This window comes from Sciurus carolinensis, chromosome 12 (assembly GCF_902686445.1).
Source record: "Sciurus carolinensis chromosome 12, mSciCar1.2, whole genome shotgun sequence".
NCBI lineage: Eukaryota > Metazoa > Chordata > Mammalia > Rodentia > Sciuridae > Sciurus > Sciurus carolinensis.
In genome coordinates, this window is record NC_062224.1 from 41,807,646 (window position 1) to 41,829,630 (window position 21,985).

At 32.4% G+C, this 21,985-nt stretch overlaps 1 protein-coding gene across 2 annotated transcripts in view; it reads left to right on the forward strand.

The window, feature by feature from the left end:
• Cul2 (cullin 2) overlaps positions 1-21,985 on the forward strand; it is a 102,547-nt gene that overhangs the window by 43,453 nt on the left and 37,109 nt on the right. For both annotated transcript variants that reach the window (XM_047521405.1, XM_047521404.1), the window contains exons 5-6: positions 3,687-3,792; positions 7,382-7,464. In XM_047521405.1, the coding sequence (XP_047377361.1) occupies positions 3,687-3,792; positions 7,382-7,464 (189 nt within the window). The remainder of the gene's footprint in view (positions 1-3,686; positions 3,793-7,381; positions 7,465-21,985) is intronic.

Here is a 21,985-nt window from a genome sequence, read left to right on the forward strand (position 1 = left end):
TGACCTCTAGCACTGGAAAAAAAACAAACAAGAATGACAGAAAACAGAACAAAACAACATTTGTTGAAGGGAGGTGCAGTGGTGTGTCTGTCCCACCTACTTGCCATACTGAACCAGGAGCATCACTTGAGCCCAGGAGTTCAAGTCCAGCTGAGCAACATAGCAAGACAATGTCTCAAAAAAAAAAAGAAAAAAAAAAAAAAAAAAAAAAAAGAAAAGAAAGAAAGAAAGAAAGAAAAAAACAGTTACCTCAGGTTTTTAGTCTTATCAATTATTGCTATATTACTATTAAGATTATGTAAAAGCAAAGCATACTTGTTAATTACTTGATTGAAAAAAATCTTAACATTTACTAATACATTATACATTAGTGGACAATCAGTTATTGACCTTTGGGGTAGAGAATAAACTATTTTAAGAAATCATTGGAAACGATTTGTTTTATGATTTCCTAGAATATATGCATTCATTTACAAACAAATGTGTGGTAATAGATTTGATTGTAAAATACTGTACTTGCTTAAATTAAGAATAGTATCATATCAAATTTAAAAATTAATGTTCATATTTTATATTATGACTTTATTTTAAAAGTCTTTCAACATTAACTGTCAAGAGTAGAAATCTAGAATAAGAAATGAGGTTCAGTTAATATGAGTTAGTTTCAATTATATTCTGAGAAAGAGAATCTTATCAGATTAAAAGCATAAAACTACACCAAAACCTATATTGGTCTAAAATACACATTTAGATCTTTGAAGTGCATTAGTGAATACAGACCTAATCTGCAAAAGCTAGCTGCTATGTCTTAAAGTTAACAACCATAGTGCCAAGAATTTTACCTGTTATGTAGATACAAGGGAGCTACTGTAGAATTCAGATTAGGGAATTGACATCTGAAAAAAAAAATTTAGATGAGGAAGAGATGCCAGAAATAGAAGTGAATCATCAGAATATTGTACATGATCCATCCAAGAGGGCAAACAGTGGTATTAGAGCTGAAAGGAAGTAATGGCAGGAGATGATAAATAGTTTGAAAGAACAGCAAGTTCTGTTGGTTAAAGGAGACAAAATCAAAAGGTGAGATAAGTGATTATAATGTTTTAGGTGGGTATTGAATTGATCATGGTACTGCTGACCAATAACAAAAACAAAAACAAAAGCAGGGCTGGGGTTGTGGTGGCAGAGCGCTTTCCTAGCACGTGTAAGGCACTGGGTTCGATCCTCAGCACCACATAAAAAAATAAGTAAATAAATAAAGGTGTTTTGTCCAGCTACAACTAAAAAAAAATATATCTATATATATAGATATATATATAGATATATATATAAACAAAACAACAAAAAAAAAAACAAAAGCAAACTGATTCAGAGCAAAAGGATCCATATAGGAAGGTACATAATACACATATAATGGCAAAATATGACAATTAAGTTTCATTGACTTGGCATGGCATTGCTGAAATATTATATTTGTCCATGTGTTTCTATCAGATGTGTAAGCTCTGTGTGAACAGAAACTATGTTTTTGTTTTCCATCTTTCTGTTCCCAGTGCATTACATAGTACCTGATATATAGTACTCAACTGATACTAGTTGAAAGAGAGTAGGAGAAATTCCCAGTTCTCTGTGTGAGCTCAGCTGCTTAATAGCAGATTGACCTTGGCAACCTCTGTAACTTCTCCAAGCTACAACTCTCTTATTCTTAAAATGGAGATCATCATAGTGCCACATTTATCTACCACATAGTGTTGAGTCATGTAGAATGCTTAGGGCTTCTACAGATGATATGATCCAAATAAATGTTATCGATTACTTTTATTTCCTGGCAATTATGACTTTTATGATCTGGCTCCAGGCTGCTCTTCTAAGTTTGTGTTGTGTTTGCTATCCCTGCTGTCTGGAATGTTATTCATTTATTCATTCTGTAATTCATTGAATAAATATTTTTTGAGGATTGATATTTGCCTACTGCTGTTCTTGACACTGTCTATAAGACAAGGTCTTTGCTTTGTAAACCTTACATTCTGTAGAAGATATGGGTATATAAAAAAGTGAAAGCAATAAAAGAATATTATAGAAGATTATTTTACAAAAACTGTGAATTAAATATTTTGTTGGGAGTGGGAAGGTAAGGTTAATTTAGATTGGGGGAGGGAAGGCCTGAAAGGTATATTTGAGCTGAGATCTGAATGATAGGGGACCAGTCATTAGAAGACCTGTGACAGGGCATTCATTGCAGGTGATGAGTCCATCTTCTCTCTGCCTTTTACTTTTGTCCCTCAATCTTATTTCTCCTTCTTTCCTTGATTGATAGGCATGGTGGAAACAGCTTAAGATCATGAGAGTTACCGTGAGAATGAAAGAGGAGGAATAAAGTGACATTGTAAAAGGAAAACTAATGATTTGGTAACCCTGCACTGAATAGTCTAAAATGTCAAATGACACATCATGACTTGTAGGTCTTCAAGTCTAGAGTATGGACATTAGTGCTATGGAAGTGGAGTTGCATAAATGGTTTTGGATATTCTGCTTTGAAGTCAGTTCCAGGAATTGTATTTTTTTCATTGTCTCCCAAAATTGTTGGTGGAATTATGAAGCGGAAATTTTTGTTGTCTTGTTTTAATTTCAGTTGTCTATAAATGCTAAGTGGACCCTTCATTGTGGTGTAGTGAACCTTGGAAAGGGTATGTTTTAATATACAGATTTTGTGGTTGTTTCCTAAATACTCATATGATCAGAACCTTTCAAATGAATAGTTTTAGAATTTGAGCATTAATGGCATTACAGTGAAATCTATGATGGTGAAAATGTATACTTGAACATTACAGGACTTTTCTGCACATTTTATTTTATTTTAGAACTATATTCATCTCAGTTATTCCTAGAGTTCATCATACTTATTATAAATCTTAGATTGAATTGAAACATTTTAAAAATTATTTTGCCTTCCTCTGGTAGACAGTGATTTTAAATCAGCAAATTTTGCCCATACTTGTTACCTGTAACAATCTATTCCATTCTTACTTACTGATTGTGGTTCCCCCACCACCACATTTTTTAAAATTGCATTGTGGTCATACATAATGGTAGGATTTGTTGTTACATAATCATACATGTACAACCTATAACTATGTAATGGCTAATATCATTTCCAGTATTTCCCCTTTCCCTTTCCTCCTTCCTCCTCCTATTCCCTTTGTTCTATTGGTGACCTTTTTTGTTTAAAAATGAAAAGTTACACTCCCCCCACCCCTGTGATGAAATTAGAGAACTGACTTGATTGACCATTTTGTTTGTTTGTTTAATTTTTGTAAATTGTTCCTTATCTTAACTTGCCAAGAATTAGCAAATTGAATTGTAGATGGTCTGACCCTGGGATAAGGGCTATTGAACCATAGAGTATCAAGAATCTTTAGATCAAAACACTTTGAGTTTAAGTGTGACTGTGATAATAGTGTTTTTTCTGCTCTCCAGGTCTTATTCATTGTATTGTAGGCTAGTAATTTTTACCTTTTTATTATATTCCTAATTCTACATAATTAATTAATTTCTTTTGGGCTTATTACTATTAGTATATTCCGTGGGTAGTTTATAATCCTAAAATTCTTGTTCTAAAGTTGCAAGTTGTTTGTTCTCTTACTAATTTTGACTTGGTATCCAGTGATACTACATTTGTTTTTCAGGTATCTCAACACCCAGTTTATTAAAAAGAATAAATTGACTGAAGCTGACCTTCAGTATGGCTATGGTGGTGTAGATATGAATGAACCACTTATGGAAATAGGAGAGGTAATAAATTCTTTAACTGCAAACATGTTTTCATAAGTTGAGATTATTCAGGTTCTTTTTTTTTTTTTTTTTTTTTTTTTTTTTTAAGGACACCAAGTTGACTCTTAAAATTATCAAGATTTAAAACATTCAAAGGTTAAATAAAATACTATAATAAGCATCTTTAGATAGATGAGAATATAAAGATGTGTTATTATTTTGATAATTATATTTACAATGAATGAATGTAGAGTTAATGATTCTGCAACATGTGGGGGGAAACTCATTACATTTATTTAGAAAATATTGACATTCCAGTAGGTAAAAAGTACAAAGATCAAAGATATAAAAAGTGACTAGAAGAGAGAAAACACAAATTTATGAAATAACAAATTTATTATAACTGCATAAAAATAGATTCAGAGTTGAACAATGAAACATTTAGTTCAAGTAATTTGTTTACATTCTTGGAGTATTTTGTACATTTAAATGTAAAAAGTTATATATAATATACAAATTAATTTTGAAATACTCTTGTTCAAATTATTTAATACATATTTGAAAAGTCAGACATTGAGGACACAATTGGAAATAGACAGAAGGTCCCTGCTCACATGCAACTTGTAAGTTCAGATGTGAAAAGCAGATGCCAAATGTTAAATTGTGGTGAGTGTGAATGAAGGAAATAAACAGCTAAGATGCAGCACTAGTAAAATTTTAGCATATTCCTTTGAGAAGGAAATTGATTGATGTCTTTCAGTAAATTTTTTAAATACTTAATACCTCCTGACCAAGTAATCTCATGTCTAATAATTGTACTTTAGAGATAATAAGGAGAAAAAGAATTTAAGTATTTAAAAGCACTCCTTGTAGTCATTGTTAATAGGACAGTAATGGGTAAACTATCTAAATTTCCAACATTTGATATTAAAAATCATATATAGAAAAATAGATATATATCTGTATGATTTGTTAAGGTAGACACATGAATAAAGTAGAGAAAATAGTTCATAGAAACAACAGAGGGGAAATGGTTAATGAAAAAGTTTGGACACAAAATTATATGTTTAACAAAATAAAAAGGAAAAAAGGATGTAGAAAAAAAGATCAGCAGAGAATACCAAAATCTTTCTTTTTCCATATTATTTATTGGTGCATTATAGTCATACATATTGATGAGATTTGTTGTTACATTGTTGTATATGCACACAAGGGAATACCAAAATCTTATTTTTATTTTTCATTTTAGATATATGACAGTAGAATATATTTTTACATATTATACATACATGGAATATAACTTATTAGAAGCCCATTCTTGTGATTGTACATAATGTGGAGTTTCACTGAGATCCAAAAATCTTAACAGTAGCTGCTTTTAGTAGGATTACTTGTGAATATCTTACATAAAAGTGTACCACCAGCATCATTAAGCATACTCCTCAGAGGAAACCATCATAAACACTTTGGTTTGTAGCTTTCCCAAAATTTACTTGTGCATTTGAATACAAAGATTGATATACACACAAAATACAGTTTCCCTATAACCTGTAATTTCTCCTGTTTTGTTTTTTTGCAGTTAATATGTCTGGGAGTTCTTGTTATATACTTTTTTTGTGAGATTCTAAACTTTAGTAGTAGGGATATAGCATAACTTAGTTTCCCCTTTTTTTTTGTTGTTTCAAACTACTGCAGTGAACATCGTTTGTTCATTAAATATTTTAACCCCTTTTATGTGTCAAGTATTTTTTCTATATGTGAGAATATAGCAGTGAACACAACAGAAAAATCTTGTTTGTATATAGAATTCTTCATAACACATCCTGAATTTTGATAGCTCTGCAACCTTTTCTTTCAGAAAGGCTTTACCTATTACAGTTCCACAAGTATGAAATCCCATTTTCTTCATTCATGCCCCCCATTCATGCTATAAAAAGAAAGCAAAGGCAACATTCAAGTATAGTCCTTGTGCTTTGCTTACTGTAAATGTAATCACCAGTAGGTCAGAATAATGTTACCTCATGGAGAAAGAGTAGTCCAATAGCAGCCTACATTAGGTTGGAAACAGGTCAGGCTAAAAAGCAATCAGTTTTTGGTATTGTTATACCTATACTCTATGAGAAAAATGTATTGACATTTAAAAGCTTAAACAGAAGAGAAAACTTGAAACTCTGGAGAACAAAATAGGAACACGAATGTGCCTATGACCTTTGACCTTAGGGTAGGGAAGGATTTCTTAAAAGACAAAAAACACATGCAAAAGAAACTGAGAAGTCAATTACTTGGACAGATTACAATTTGTAAAACTGTTAAGGGATAAATTTCTTCTATCTGTAAGGAACTTCCTATGTTTTGTGAAAAACAAGACAAACTTTAACAGAATAATAGGGAAAAATAATGAATGTACATTTCTCAGGAAAACAAACAAGATAGACAATAAACATAAAAAGAAGCCCAAGCTTTATTCAAGCAAATGCCAGTTCAAACCACAAGGAGGTGCTATTTATGTCAATAGGTTGACAAAGATTGACTGAAGCTCTGCAAGAGCAGTTGTTAAGAATGTGGTTAATGGGAATAATTTTCATCCATTGGTATGTGGGTGTAAATTGAAAACCATTTGGCTTTATTTAGTAAAGTTGCATGTGTGTCTAATCCTATACCCCAGCATCTCTACTTTTATTAGGTGTATATCAGGAAATCTCTGCTTAGGTGGGTCAGAAAATAAATATAAGAATAGCATCATTATTCTCAGTAGGAGAAAACTGGAATCACAAGCAAAGAACATCAGTGATGGAATGGAAAAATAAATCATGGCGTACTCATATAATAAGATAGCTATATAGCAGTGCCAATGTTCAAGCTATGTATATGTTTAAATTTGGATTGGTTTTAATGACAAATACAGTTTTAAAAAAATCATATAAAAATACACGATGATTTCATTATAAATATCAGAAAAGGTAAATTTCAAACTATTATGTTTATTAGAAATATAAGCAAGGAAATGATTTAACACAAATTTCAGAATAGTGATAACCTCTGAGGGGAAAGGAAGAGAGGACATTTGGGCAACAATAATGTTTTATTTCCTGAGCTGAGTAGTAGTGATATAGGGGTGTTTGTATTCTTTTTTTTAATATATATTTTTTAGATGTCGATGGACCTTTATTCTATTCATTTATATATATGTGGTGCTGAGAATCAAACCCAGTGCCTCACATATGCCAGGCAAGCGCTCTACCACTGAGCCACAACCCCAGCCCCAGGGGTGTTGTATTGTTTAAACCACCTTAAACTTTTTGTGTATATGTGTGAGATATTATAACAATCAATATTTTATAAAAATTAGTTATTTTTGTAAAATTTTCAGTTACAGTTTTAAACCTTATTTTTGTACAATTTCAAGTGTGCTATGATGGTCATTGCCATGTTGAATCAGAAATTTATCTATTTTCCTTTAAATTTTTCACGTTCCTTCAGTTTTCATTTGAATTTGGAGTAGTTTCTAATATTTCTTTTTGAAGGCTAATTTTAATTTTTAAAAAGTCTTAGACAAATGTTAAAAAATTACTGAGTAATTCAGCTTAATGATGTTCATTTTTCCTGGCAGCTAGCATTGGATATGTGGAGGAAATTGATGGTTGAACCACTTCAGACCATCCTTATCCGAATGCTGCTTCGAGAAATCAAAAAGTGAGTTCCAATATTTATCTTCCTGATCAGTTCTATTCTGCTATTTATTTGTGGCAAGTTTTAAAATAATATACAGCTGCATTACTATTGTCTGGGCTTTGGCTGCATGTTATTGTAAAGAGCCCTTGTTTTACTACTTAATTGCCAATATTTTAAAGTTAAGAGTTTAAACAGAATTAGTGATAGGTGTGAGACTATAAAGTGTTAATAACTTTGTATCTTGCATATGATTGCAGTGACATGAATCTGGACATGATCAAAGTGCATATAACTATATAGAGATACAAATGATTATATGTAAAACTTGCAAAATCTGAATAAGTTCTATAAATTGTATATGTCGGTTTCCTGGTTTTGATATTGTATATTGGTCATGTAAGGAGGAAAGTTGGATGAAGGCTATACATGACCCTCTGTTACTTTTGAAACTTTATGTGTATCTATAATTATTTTAAAAATTATTTTTTTGTTTAAACAGTGCATGAAATGTGATGGTTCTGTTTTCTTCCTTTACCTCAGACTTTTCTCTTTATTTGTAACTAGATAACAGTTTTGATTGGACGTCTATATTGCCTATTTAAAAATATACAATGCCATTCATCCCCTTTGGGCGTATCTTTACATTCTTTTAGGGAGATGATGAAAGCTGTGATCTTTTCCACACAAAATACTTGGTATGCATATGCACACAAAATTTTACATTCTTTTAAGAAGGTTATAAATTCCCAGGGCCAGAATTGTACTTAGTGGTTGGACTTCTCTGTCTTTGAAGGAATTGTTTGCAGTTTTTTTTTTTTTTTTCTTTCCCCCTGGGTGCTAGAGATCAAACCCAGGGCCCAAGTATCCATTCGGCAAGTGCTCTATTGCTGAGCTACATCTCCAGCCTGATCTGAAATGTCTCCACACTTAATATTTGTTGGATTGGAAAAAGTTTTTATTTGTTCTGAAATAGTAATTCAAGAGCAAGGCAGTCATGACTTAAAACTATTTGTATTTCTTATAAGTTTCAGGACTTTTTCTTTTTACTAGTTTTTTCTATCCTGCACCAATACCTCAATGTGTTCATTATTATAACTTAGGATTCTTACTTGATATCTGATGGGATAAGTTTATCAGCTAGAAGTTGCAAAATGTCCTTATAATATAGTCATGTTTTCTAAGGTGATTATGTCACCATTTAAAATTTTTCTATAGGATTGGAATTAAACTGTACCTGTAAGTTAATTTGGAAAGAATTTGTATTTGGAAAAAAACCCAAACAGGATTGTTTTTTTTTCTATCCAAGACATACTCTTAACCAACTATTATGCTTTCTTTGATATATCCTAATACATTTTTGATAGACTTTTCTGGTTTGTTTGTTTTGTTCGTCTTTTCCCTCTCTTGCAGTGCTGGGAATTAAACCCTGGGCCTTGTGCATGTTAGGCAAGTGCTCTGCCACTAAGCCACAGCCACCAGCCTCCTACATGTTTTTTGTTAGATTTGAGATACTTGGTATCCTCTGATAAAATCACAAAAAGTAATTCTACATAACTACTTGTTCTATTTGTTTTCTGCTAGTGTACAGAAATGTAGCTAACTCTTGATTCTTATGTATATACATATATATATAACACAACTTATATAAAACTCTTGTGTATATATATATATTATGTATATATATACATATGTATATTGTATATATATTTATATATATTTTAAATATATATAAGACATATATATGTCTTATATTCAGCCATCTGTTAAATTCTATTTTTTCTAATAATTTGTGAATATTTTGGGGTTTTCTTTTTTTAAATTAAGTTTTAATTTTAATTTTTTTTTTTCAGTTGTAGATGGACACAATACTTGTATTTTTATGTAGTACAGAGAATCGAACCCAGTACCTCACATGTGTGAGGCAAGTGCTCCATCACTAAGCTACAACTCCAGCCTATTGCTTCTTTTTATACATGACAGTAGACTTCTTTTTGAAATAATTATACAAGCATTGATAATATCTTTTCTAATTCAGACCCCAGTACCACTCCTTCCTCTTTCCTCTCCTGGCTCCCTGCTTCCTTCTCTCTTGATCTTTTTGTCATTTACCTGTAGTCATTTTTTAAAATTAATTTCTTGTGGCTGTACACAATGGTGAGATTCATTGTGGTATACTTGTGTACATAGGAAATTTAAGCTTTCCCTAATATAACTAATGATAGCTTATTTTCTCCCTCCATGTGTGTTTGCCTTACTACATTGGCTAGGACCTCCAAAGTAGTATTGAAGAGAAGGCTTAATCTCATTCTTGATTTTAAGATTACATGTGTATATTTATTCATTTAAGATGATGCAACCTCTAGTTTTTGATAGCATTCTTTATCTGAATAATGAAATTAATGTGAATTTGTATTGAATTTCATGAAAACGACTTTTCTGCTAATACTGAGTAATTCATATGGTGATTTTCATTTTCTGTTTGCTATTTAGTAAATTATATTTATGGATTTTTAATATTAATGGATTTTCTATTATTAAAGTGTCCTTTTTATAATAAGATAATAAGATAAAACTTGGTTATTGCCTCTTATGGTTTTTAATACATTGTTGCTTTGATTTGCTAATATCTTATGTAGAATATTGCATCCATATCCATGAGGGAATGGGTCAGCAATCATTCTTTCTTATAATGTCTTGGGGTATATGATGTCAGGTTATCCTTATAGAATGAATTAGGTATTCCCTCTATTTATTTTATTCTTTCATTCTATTTTATTTTTATTTATTTATTTATTTATTTTTGCAGTACTACAAATTGAACCCCGGGGGGCGGGGAGGCGTTCTACCACTGAGCCACATTCCTACCGTTTTATTTTTTTATTTTGAGACAAGATCTTGTAAGTTGCTGAGGCGACCTCAAACTTGGAATCATCCTGCTTCAACCTTCTGCATTACTGGGATTGTAGGTGTGCATCACCATGTCTGACATTCTTTTTCTTTTAATAGAGAAACTTATATATAAAATTGGTATGTCAGCTTCTTAAAATGTGTAGCAAAACTCCTACAAAAACCATAGTGCCTAGGGTTTCTTTGTTTTTATGAGATTTTAACAAAGCCTCATTTTCTTCAAGTCTTAATATTGGTCATACTTGTATTTCTTCTTAAATCAGTTGTGAATAATTTCTTACAAAGTTGTTGGAAAGTAGTCATTGACAGTTCTATTAAAATCTTTCTATTTAGATACTGAAGGGTTACAATGTAGCATAGTTTTGTATTTCCTGTACCAAACTTCCCATAACATTACAACCCATGTATATATACAAATCCATAAATATTAATTTACTAAATTAGCAAACAGAAAATGAAAACCAACATATGATTACTCAATATAGCATGGGTTCATATTGTGGTTGTAATGTTATGGAAATATTAGTGTTTATAAAATTGGTTGTTTTAATATTGTTAACTAAAAACTTTAATTTTAATTTTATTTTAATTTACCTAGTTTTCCCACTGGTATCCTTCATTCTATCCCAGGATTTAATCCACATCACATCACAGTTAATGAATGTCCCTTGGTCTCCTCGAGTCTAGATTCTTACCATGTCTCATATGACCTTTAGGCTTTTGGGGAGTGGGTAGATGGAAACTAGGATTATTTTACCACTCAACTGCATTCCCAACCCTTTTTATTTTTTGACCCCAGGGTCTTGCTAAGTTGACAAAGCTGGGCCCTTCTGCCTCAGGCTTCAAAATTGCTGGGATTATAGGTTTCTACCAATGTGTCAGACTTGACCGTGACATTTTTAAAGAATAGGTATTTGTAGATACTCCTGAATTTTATTTAGTCTGTTATTTTTTTTTAAGATGAAGCTGAGATTATAGATTTTGGGAAAAGTACCACAAGGAACTATACCTTTATCACATCATATCAAGAAGTAGATGATAGCAACAAGACTTTTTATTAGTGAAAACTTTGATCACTGTGGTTAATGGCATTTCTTTTTCTTCATTTGTATAGTAAAATCTTCATCTGTTCATAGTAAATCTCTTCGTAGTATGTTTATTCATCTCTTTTTTTAATCATTTTTACTAGATGGTTTTATATTCTCTTGTGATAACTCACCTCTGGCAAAGAAACCAATTTTGGTCTTAATTTGATCTTCTCTGTTTTCTTTTTCATTACTTTGCTCTTATTTTTCTTCTCTCTTTTGGGAGACAGGTGATTTTAGATTGGACTCAAACAAGTATAGAATCCTTGGGGAAGTCAGTTTTTAAAACTTTTAACCAAATTAATTTGGTCACTCGTAACCTGACATTTCCTTTCACCAGAATTGAGGGACTATTATGCAGTAAAGACCTTAAAGATAAGAGGACTGAGGCAGAGTTTTTGGATAGCAAGACCACATCTGTCTTTTTTTTTTCCCCCTGTGGATGCTGGGTACAGAATCCAAGGCCAGTTGCATGCACTCTACCTCTGAGCTATATCACCAGTCCCACTCATTTCTTTACAGTGAGTAGAATTCCTAATATAAAAAGTTATTTTTCCAGGTGATAATCTCAGTTAAAGGAAATAAAGAAGTTAATGTAGTTAGCATCTTACAAAGCTGAATGTTAGTAATGATTTTTTAAAAGTTTAATGAGAAAAATTTGTTGAATAACTGCTCATATTTTTCTATGCTAAGTAATAAATGTGTTAAAGTAGGGCAGTTAGAAATAAGAAGTAAAATAAAGTTAATTGATATTTTTTCCAATATCAAAATAGAAAGTTTGTTCCTTAAAGAATACCTTTACACATTTTGTGAATTTACTGCTAAATATTTTTCATTTGATGCCAAGAGGATCTTTTCCTCTGTCTTGAAAATTCACTTATTACATGAGAGGATTAATACTTGATGATGATGTTACTTACCATAATACCAGAGAGGTTAACAAGTATTCAGTGATATTGTCTATGCCCAAGTATAAACTTTCTTAATACTTTCATCAAGCCAATCAGCTTGTATAAGAGTTCTTTAAACAGATTCTTGAATAAAGCCTGTCAGCTCTACTTATCTTTGTCACTTGATAATGGATATAATTCACTTATGTCTATTATTCAGACCTGCAATGCATTTATCTGGTTGAAATTACCTTTTGACAGGATTGAGGCATTTCTTTCTTTTTTCCCCCTTTTTTTTACTTTTCTTTTGTTTTTATTTTTAAAAATCCTTTGGGGTTATGCTGTTGTGCTTTCCTAGGTATGCTAAAATCATCAGACACAATATTCGTAGTTATATGCTGAAATATTCTCAGCTGGCATGATTTTTCTTATTTTCTTGATTCCATTCCCCACCTTTATTTTAAAACAACCTTCTCTGAATCATTTGGATGAAAAATCGCTTACAATAGGAATTCATGGATTTTTATCTCTTTAAAAATATTGTATTGCCTGACTAAATGTCTTCATTGAATTAATGAATATTAATAAATAATGAAGGTTGATCAGCTGAATTTTGAGTCCTCTTTTGATTCTCAGTTCTGTTTTTCAGTATGTAGTTTTTATATGAGGTCTAATTCACTTAAATAAAAGAAGTAAAAATAGGTGTGAGATGACCTTGTTCTCAAAAAAAAAAAAAAAAAAAAAAAAAGAGAAAGTAAAAAACCACACACACACAGTTTGGAATTCACTAAAACAAACAACAAGAGATTTTTATGATAGGTGATAAAGATGGTTGAATAAAATTAATGCAGAATTTCTCAATGAATAAAATTGTAACTGTCACATATTAAATAGGCAAGTTGTACATCCTGGTATTTAGAAAATGGCTAAAATATTAAAAACCATGTCACATTAATCTGTTTTAAGTCATACCATGTTCAGAGTTCTACATAGGGTGGGGTTTTATTTTTCTTCTAAGGATAGTTTGTAATAGGGAAGAATGTCCCTTACGGTAGTGAGTTACATATGTACAAATTGAAACTGTAAATTGTGAACACTGGAAAGCACCATTGTGACATAGCAAAATATCTTAGTAATATATTAAAATAAATGAAAATGGCAGTTAAAATTACATTACTGTTAAACTCATCTTCCAACTCTAAACTTTGGAGATTTGTATTAGTAAGTAACTGTTAAAAGCTTTGAAAACACTGGCATATTCTGTACAAGCCAGAATTGTTATTTCTTTGTAACTTATGTATTCATCTTGGCAAGTTGTTTTGATTTGGTGTATTGATAACATGGTATAATATATTTATGCAGTTTGAAACTTTTCATTTCTACACACTATGTTTAAAAATCAACTTCTAAAAGAAACATACAATAAGCTACCTGTGCTGAAATTTAGGGAGAAGTTTCGGTTCTTTAAAAAAAAGTATTATGGGCTGGGGATATAGTTCAGTTGGTTGAGTGCTTGTCTTGCAGGCACAAGGCCCTGGGTTCAAATCCCCAGTACCGCAAAAAAGAAAAAAAAAAAAAAGGATGATGAAAAACATGGTACATAGAAATATTTGTGGCAAGAGCTGGGTGAGTTCCCTAGAGCACTAGAAAAAAGTAAATTTAAAAAATGAGAGGAAGTGGAGATAAGATTTTATAGTAAAAAGTTTCAGGGTAGAGACCAGTGATATACCAGCAATCTCTAATAACTTGACCTTTATTTTATTCATGCTTAGATGGGTCTTAGTGCTAAAATTATTTAATGTAATAAGGAACAATGAGTCTTATCATTATGCATTATAATGTATCAATAAAAGAATAAAAAATAAAATTATGTAATGTAGTCTGAAAAGTTTTTATCATGATGGCCAAGAGTTGTTAAAAGATAGACCATGTATCTGTCCTAGTTCTTAAATACATAGCGACATTGTTTTTAGGTAGTTTGCATCGATTATATACTGTAACTTTAAAATTGCATTCTAGCACTTGTATGTTAGTCCAGCTCTATGATTCAACTACTTGACCATTAGCCAAAATGCTTTACTTCTAACCACATGGGTGGTATCTTATACTAACAAATAGCCTTTGTAATTTGGTTTATATAATCCCTACCTTACTTATTTTAGATTATTTTTTATCTTACCAAACTAATAATGTACTTTCTTCCTCATTCAACTTTGTGTAGTCTTAGACATTAATTTGGTTGCTACTTTCAGAAAAAGTTTACTTTGTATTATAACTTTGTTTATGGTATATTGTATGCCACATCACCATCTGCATCTGAAGATATATATATCTTCTTTGAAGATTCCTGAAAAATGAGGGTCACCTCAAACTTCAAAGAATAAAAGTTACCTATTAGGACAGTGAAGGGTTTTTTTTGTTTGTTTTTAATGTGAAATCACAATGTTCTAGTAAATTAAAATTCCTGAAGATCATGAATACTGAAATACTCAGTGAAATGTAATTAGGAGTTTCATGGCTTTGGAAGAAGTTATACTTGGGTGGAATGGGATCTACAGGGAAGATGAGAAGAAGGTCTAAAAGAATGCAGACAGAAACAACGTGGTAACGTAGTGGGATAAAGAAGGAGAAATGGATCAACTGTTGACTTAAGGATCATGTACTGTCTCCTTTTAAGGTACAAACTGGTCCAGACTCTTGCTCAGTTCTAGTCTGGAAAGAAAGTTCCCTTTGAGGAATATAAACACTAGCAGTCATCTCATATTTCATGCAGTTTGAAAAAATTGTTTCAGTGATGTACTAAATGTAAAAGTGGAGTATAGGTTGTAGAAGTTTTTGTTTAAGAGAGTCCATGACACACTGTTAGGTTAATTTTGTTTTTTACTTTATCATTACAAACTGCACACAAAATTTAATCCAAAATGGAGGATGCGTTTCCTATATAAAGAGAGTAAAGCAAGTAATGTAACCATAGTTTCTGCAAAATTTTCACTGTGCTTACCTCACTAGCAAAGAGAAAAGTAATTCTATTTATATATTAACTTAGCTATATTTTAGAGGGCTATGGTAGAATTACCAAGTAGGGTGTTCACTACCAAACTACTTAAAGGTTGTTTATAATATTAAAATACTGTAATTTCTTGGACCTGAATATTACAGCATAAGAATTTAAATATTTTTAGTGATACATAAAAACACAAAATTACTAAACCAATAATTGAGAGCATAAGTTATAGCACTTGGTCTGATATAAATGTTTTGCAAGACCTTTTACTCTTACTTTAAAATTAAAGTCATATGACTATGATAATGTAAGTATAAAGTTATAAAAATAGAAGTAGATTTAGAAAGTACAAGCAAAAGTATTGCTTAGAATTGCCTACATACTATTGAAAACACTAATCGTGTTATGCTAATTGGATTCAGTCTTGCTTTTCTTTCTCCCTTATATTTTATAGTTCATTTTCTAGTGTTTAACAAAAATTAAAGTTAAAATGAAATTCATTATTCCTCTGAGTTTAAAACAGTATAATGTAGGATACTGTGACTGATTGTATTGTATCTGACCTGCCCATGTTTGGTATTCTATTTCTTGATTATTAAGACATTAGAGATTTAATTGAGGAAAAGGATATTCTTAGACAAAAATAAAATCTAATTTAGGAATTCTTATTCTTTTGTATCTTTCTGTTTCTGAGATTTGTTTTTTTCTGCCTATTGTATGTATTGATTTCTTTCTTATATTTATGTTGGTTGTATTATGTTTTGAGCCTCCGTTGATAGTTGAGTGAATATCAAGGTGATTATCTTCATATTTAATTATTTTTATTGTTATCTAGTAACTTCCATTATCTATCTTATGCTCTTTTCCTTATTCTGTCTGATAAAAATCTTGTTAGACCAGTTTTCCTTTGGAATTCTTCAAAAAAATTTTTTTTAGCTATAGATGGACACAATATCTTTTTTAAAAAAAATTTTATGTGGTGCTGAGAATCGAACCCAGTGCCTCACACATACTAGGTGAGTGCTCTACCACTGAACCACAGCTGTAGTCCCTCCTTTGGACATTTGAGGGTATTTTATTTGTATGTTTGTGGGTGTTTAACTCTTTATTATAAAATGAAATGTACAAATATATGCTTAATGAATTATGTAAGGTAAATACTCTGTTACTACCACCCAGGTCAAGAAAAAGAACCAATCCATCTACCTCAAAAACCTTTATCTCTACCCTTTCTCCAAAGTAACTGCTAGTCTGAATTTTAAAGTAATCATTTTCTTCTGTTTCTTTTTTGTTTTATTGATGAATCCTGGCTTTTTGGTTTTTAGACTTTCCCATTGATCAGATTTTGCTGATTTGCATGCATTGGGTATATTTCATTATGTTCCTAAGGAAGTACATTTTTTTTTTTTTTTTTTTTTTTTTTTTGCAGTGCTGGGTATTGAACCCAAGGCCTTGTGCTTATTGAGGCAAGCACTCTACCGACTGAGCTATATCCCCAGCCCTCATGTTTCTTTATGCTCTGTGTTTCCTACAAATTGGCAATCCAGTGACTTATTCAAACTAAGTTTTGATCCCTCTGGCAAGACTATAAGTGATAGTATATTCTTCCATAATTTCTGATATTCTTTTTTTTTTTAATGTAAGCAACCATTGATGCTCAGTAGTGACATCAATTAATTTATTAGGGTGTGTTAACTATATCACTATAATTATGTTATTTTGTTTTTATTACCTGAATTAATTTTATAAAGGTATGCGTTCCCCCCACCTACTGTTTAGTTGCACAAATGGGTAAAGTACAAATAGGAAAGGCAAAATAACTATTTGTTTCTTCTTTAGTCAGTTTTAAGATGAGATGGTTTGCTGTCATCCTCATGTGACTTTTTTTTTTTTTTTTTTTTTTAATATCTCATTATGGGGCCTGGGCTATAGCTCAGTGGCAGAGTGCTTGCCTAGCATGTGTGAGGCACTGGGTTCAGATCCTTAGCACCACATTAAAATGAACAAATAAAGGCATGCTGTCCATCTATAACTACAAAAAATTAAAATATATATTATGATAAACTTACAGATTTAAACATTTGGTATGTTTTCTATTCATTTTAAGACTTACTTTAATATAGATTAAATTGCTTTTCTTTGAGTAGTTGGTGCCAGTTTCCTTTTGTCATGACACTAGTCATCTTTGATGGCTTTCATGCTATCTGGTATGTCAAGATGTTCCAGACATATTTTGTATATTGTGTTTTCCAGACCTGCTATCAGTTACTCAGTGAAAATTTTAGTTCTAAATATGTAAATGAATATTCCAGATCTTTGCTTAGTCTTTTTCCTCTTCACAAGGTAAACCCTGTTATTACTTGATTAATTCTCTAAACTTTTTCCTGAGTTTTTATCTATATATACAATATTGTTTCCTTGAATTTTTTTTCATTTTTCTAATTCATAAGTAATATGCATTATACTCAGAGACTTCTTTAATTCTGAGAAGAACTAAAGATACAGCATGTTAATTGTTCTATTAGTAAATGAAAATCTACTTCATTCTTTTTAAATTGCTACATACTATTTGGTATAGTTGTATCTCATTTTATTAAACTCTTCTCCTAGTATATTTTAGATTGTTTCCAGTTTTCTCCACTAATACACATATGCAGGGTTTATTGGAGTTTATAGGTATGTGCATTTAAGATTTTGACAAATTGCCCTCTAAAAGTACTTGTTCTTCCAATAAGCGGGATAGAATACCTTTTTTCTATCAATCTCCTATACTTAATAGTTGTATCAAATTTAACTAATCCGAGGATGAAAAATTCCCAGTTTCTTTTTGAGGGGGGAATGGGGAAGCTTGGGAGGCACTTTCAGGTCGATGCTGCAGCAGTTTTCTAGCTGTAGAGGCTTCTCATTCCTCTTGGAGCATTACACTTCCTGATCCAGCATGGATACAGACAACACTGCAGTTTGATGCCTGACTGCAGAGCCCAGCAACTTCTCCTGGTAATCTGACTGTTTTCTCACCTTTTTGTGCTAACTACAGCTTTCAGAATATGCCTCTTCTTGCCAGTCTTCATTCCCTCTCTTCCCAGTGTCTCCTTGTAGTAATTCTTTCCCTTGTACTTTTTACTCTTTAGTTGAGTATTTTCTTACTCTTCTAATCTTTTTATCTCCACCCCACCCTCCCAGTTTCTGCAAATCGAAGGGCTAATGTTAGTCATGGAATTTTAAAAAATGTCCATCCTGGGCTTGGGATATAGCTCAGTGGTAGAGCACTTGTGTAACAATATGAAGCCTTGGGTTTAATCCCCAGTATTACCCTGCCCCCTCCAAAATAAAAATCCTTCCTGTGATTTCTCAGATTTATAGTGGGAACAGAGGGCTGCATTTAGTTTGCAGAAACCCTGTTCTCATTTTAAACATAGGGTAATGAATGTTACACTAAAATTAATAGAATGGTGCTTAAACCTCTGTTTCACAACTGGCAGGATTCCTCAAATCAGCTTGGTTTTGCTTTAGATTTCACTATTCTCCCATTCAGCCTCTTCACCAATATGAGCATTCAGAGAGGCAAAAGGGAGAGTCTGACAGGTCCTTCTTTGACAGTTCTCCATTCTTTGATGTGTAAAGGCCAGCACAGCCATTTAAACTTGATTCCACTCCTTTGACTCTTACAAAGCTAAACAGTTAAAAGAAATAAAATAATGCTTGTGGAATGTGCAGTGCATATTGGCAGCACATGCCTTATTACAATTCCCCTGCTTGCTTCTTCTGTTCAGTCAGTTCTTTTGAAGGCATTGGAGTTTTCTCTTGAATTCCTTTTTTCAGTTTAACATTATTGAATTTTTTTACTCTCAGCTTCATTGGATTTGTCAGACATCATTGTGGAGGAATTGGAACAAGGCTCATGAACCTGTAGAGTCCAGAATGTGTAGTGGCCATTGCTCTGTGTCTTCCCCCAATCTAACTTTTCATGACTCACACATCTGTTGTCTGAGTTAAATTGAATGCTCAGTTAGTTGGTTTTGAAAGCCTTCTTTTTTGAAGTATCTCACTATTGCCCAGATTGATCTTGAATTTCTGGACCTAAGAGTTCTTCTTGCTTTAGACTCTAAATAGTTGGGACTGAAGATACATAATAACACTTCTAGCTAAATGCTTAATTTTAAAACTGCAGTCGGTTTTTTTGTTTGTTTGTTTTTGTTTTTGTTTTTTTCCTTTAAGTTTCTTAGTTTTTTCTCTTACTTCCATTTTGGTCAGTGTCCAATATATCAGCTATTGGTTATTTCTTTTTTTCTTTTTTTTTTTAATTGCAAACAAATGGGATACATGTTGTTTCTCTGTTTGTACATGGAGTCAAGGCACACCATTTGTGTAATCATAAATTTACATAGGGTAATGTTGTTTGATTCATTCTGTTATTTTTTTTTCCTTCCCCCCCACCCCTCCCACCCCTCTTTTCCCTCTATACAGTCCTTCCTTCCTCCATTCTTGCCACCCTCCTTAACCCTAACCCTAACGCTAACCCCTCCCACCCCCCATTATTCACTTATCAGTGAGATCATTCGTCCTTTAGTTTTTTGAGATTGGCTTATCTCACTTAGCATGATATTCTCCAATTTCATCCATTTGCCTGCAAATGCCATAATTTTATCATTCTTTATGGCAGAGTAATATTCCATTGTATATATATGCCACAGTTTCTTTATCCATTCATCAATTGAAGGACATCTAGGTTGGTTCCACAATCTGGCTATGGTGAATTGAGCGCAATGAACTGTGCTTTCTTAATCTTTTCCATACCCAGATGAAGTAGGTAGAATAATAAAAGTTTATGATCCTTACTTTATACCAGAGGAAAACTCTTGAGTACTGAAAGATTAAGTGACATGCCTAAGGTGACATTAGTGTGTCCAGAACTCAAACCTCAATAGTTGGACTCCATAAACCTAGTTTTAACTGCTTTGCTAAACTGCTTCTGTTAGACCCAATATGCTGAGTGATTCCATTATTTTGGTAATTTCATTATGATTATTATAGGTACTTTCACACAGTTCTGTTAAAATCGAATAATAAGCAATATTTCTAAATGTTGTTCATGTCTTTTTTTCTTCTGTTAAAATCAAATAATGAGCCATATTTCAAAACGTTCATATCCTTTTTTCTAGACTCATCTCTTGGAAACACTATCCTTAGATGAGGCCAGATTCAGATGACCAGTTCAGTCAATGCTTTTATAAATTACTAACAACATTATTTTATAGTTTACTTTTGTTATGTTAACCTGCTGGTCATGATGGTACACACCTATAATCCCAGCTATTCAGGAGGAAGGAGAATCACAAGTTTGAGATAGCCTGTCTTAATAAAAAAAAAAAAAAGTGAGACCCTGTCTTTAAAAAAAAAAAAAAAAAGACTGTGGATATAGCACAGTAAATGCTTGCCTTCCATGTGGCAGGCTTTTGATTCAAGCCTCAGTCCCACAGAAAGAGGGGGTGGACAGAAGTGAGGGGAAAAAGAAAAGGTCATATTTATAATTACCTTGTGGAATTTTTTCTGGTGCTGATATTATAGGGCTTGGGCCTTCCAAGAAACTGAAGCAGCACAAAGGCCCTCCTTCAAACTTCAATTCTTGTGATCAAGTCAGAAAGATTTCAGACATGCTACTCAGAGAAACAAGTGTGAGTTTATTAGAAAGGATAGCAGAGGGGGAAAGGGGACACTCTCAAAGGGGAGAGTGTGTCCTCTCAGAGAGAAAAGGGACAGTGTGCCTGTTGTGCCCTCCAGTTTTATTGGGAGTCCCAGGGAAGTTTCTAGAGAGTTCTGCCCAGGTCTGCCTCTTCACTGACAGCAATAATGTCAGACTTTCAAATCATCACTGCCATGACAACTCTAGGTCACTTTGGCTCATGCTGATTAGTTCTAATGGAAACCTGTTCTTAGAAATTTTATGATCTGGGGAAATTATCCTTATCTCCTGGAGATTCAGAATCTGGTCTATGAAAGGGTCACAGAAATCCCCCTTCAGGGTAACTTCTATTCCTCTCATTGGAATTATTTAGAGCTTGCATTTCTGCTGCAGATAACGTTTGCTGAGAATGTAAAATATCCTGTCCACTTAAACCAGGCAGGGCTGTAGATAAATTGCTTTTCAAAGGTGAAAGCATGAGGGGTCAGCATAGTGGGCCCATTTTATACAGTATTCCCTTAACCTTATGTTCATGTTCCATTCACATCTGTCCACCCTATAATTGAAAAGGGACAATAACAGGATTAAAACTGAAAAAATTTTAGATAACCTGATTTATCAAATATTCAAATATTAGGGCAGGCCATATAGCCCACCTGGTAGAGTGCCTGCCTCTCATGCTGGAGGCCCGGGTTCGAGTCCCCAGCACTGTGGGAATGTGGAAATTACAAGCAAACAAATATTCAAATATTTCTCATTATTAACTGATCTCATTTGTCCTAAGTAGTATTCAAAGGCAAATAAGTGATGTGTTCCAAATAGATAACATGGGCCAGATCACCATTTCACCAGATTGAATATGGGCTCAAGAAGGACCTAATGGATGATGAACAGAGGAAATGAGCCCACATGAATTCATTGTTAGTCATATCAAGATGTAGGTTTTGTATCTAAGATTCTGACAGAATTACTA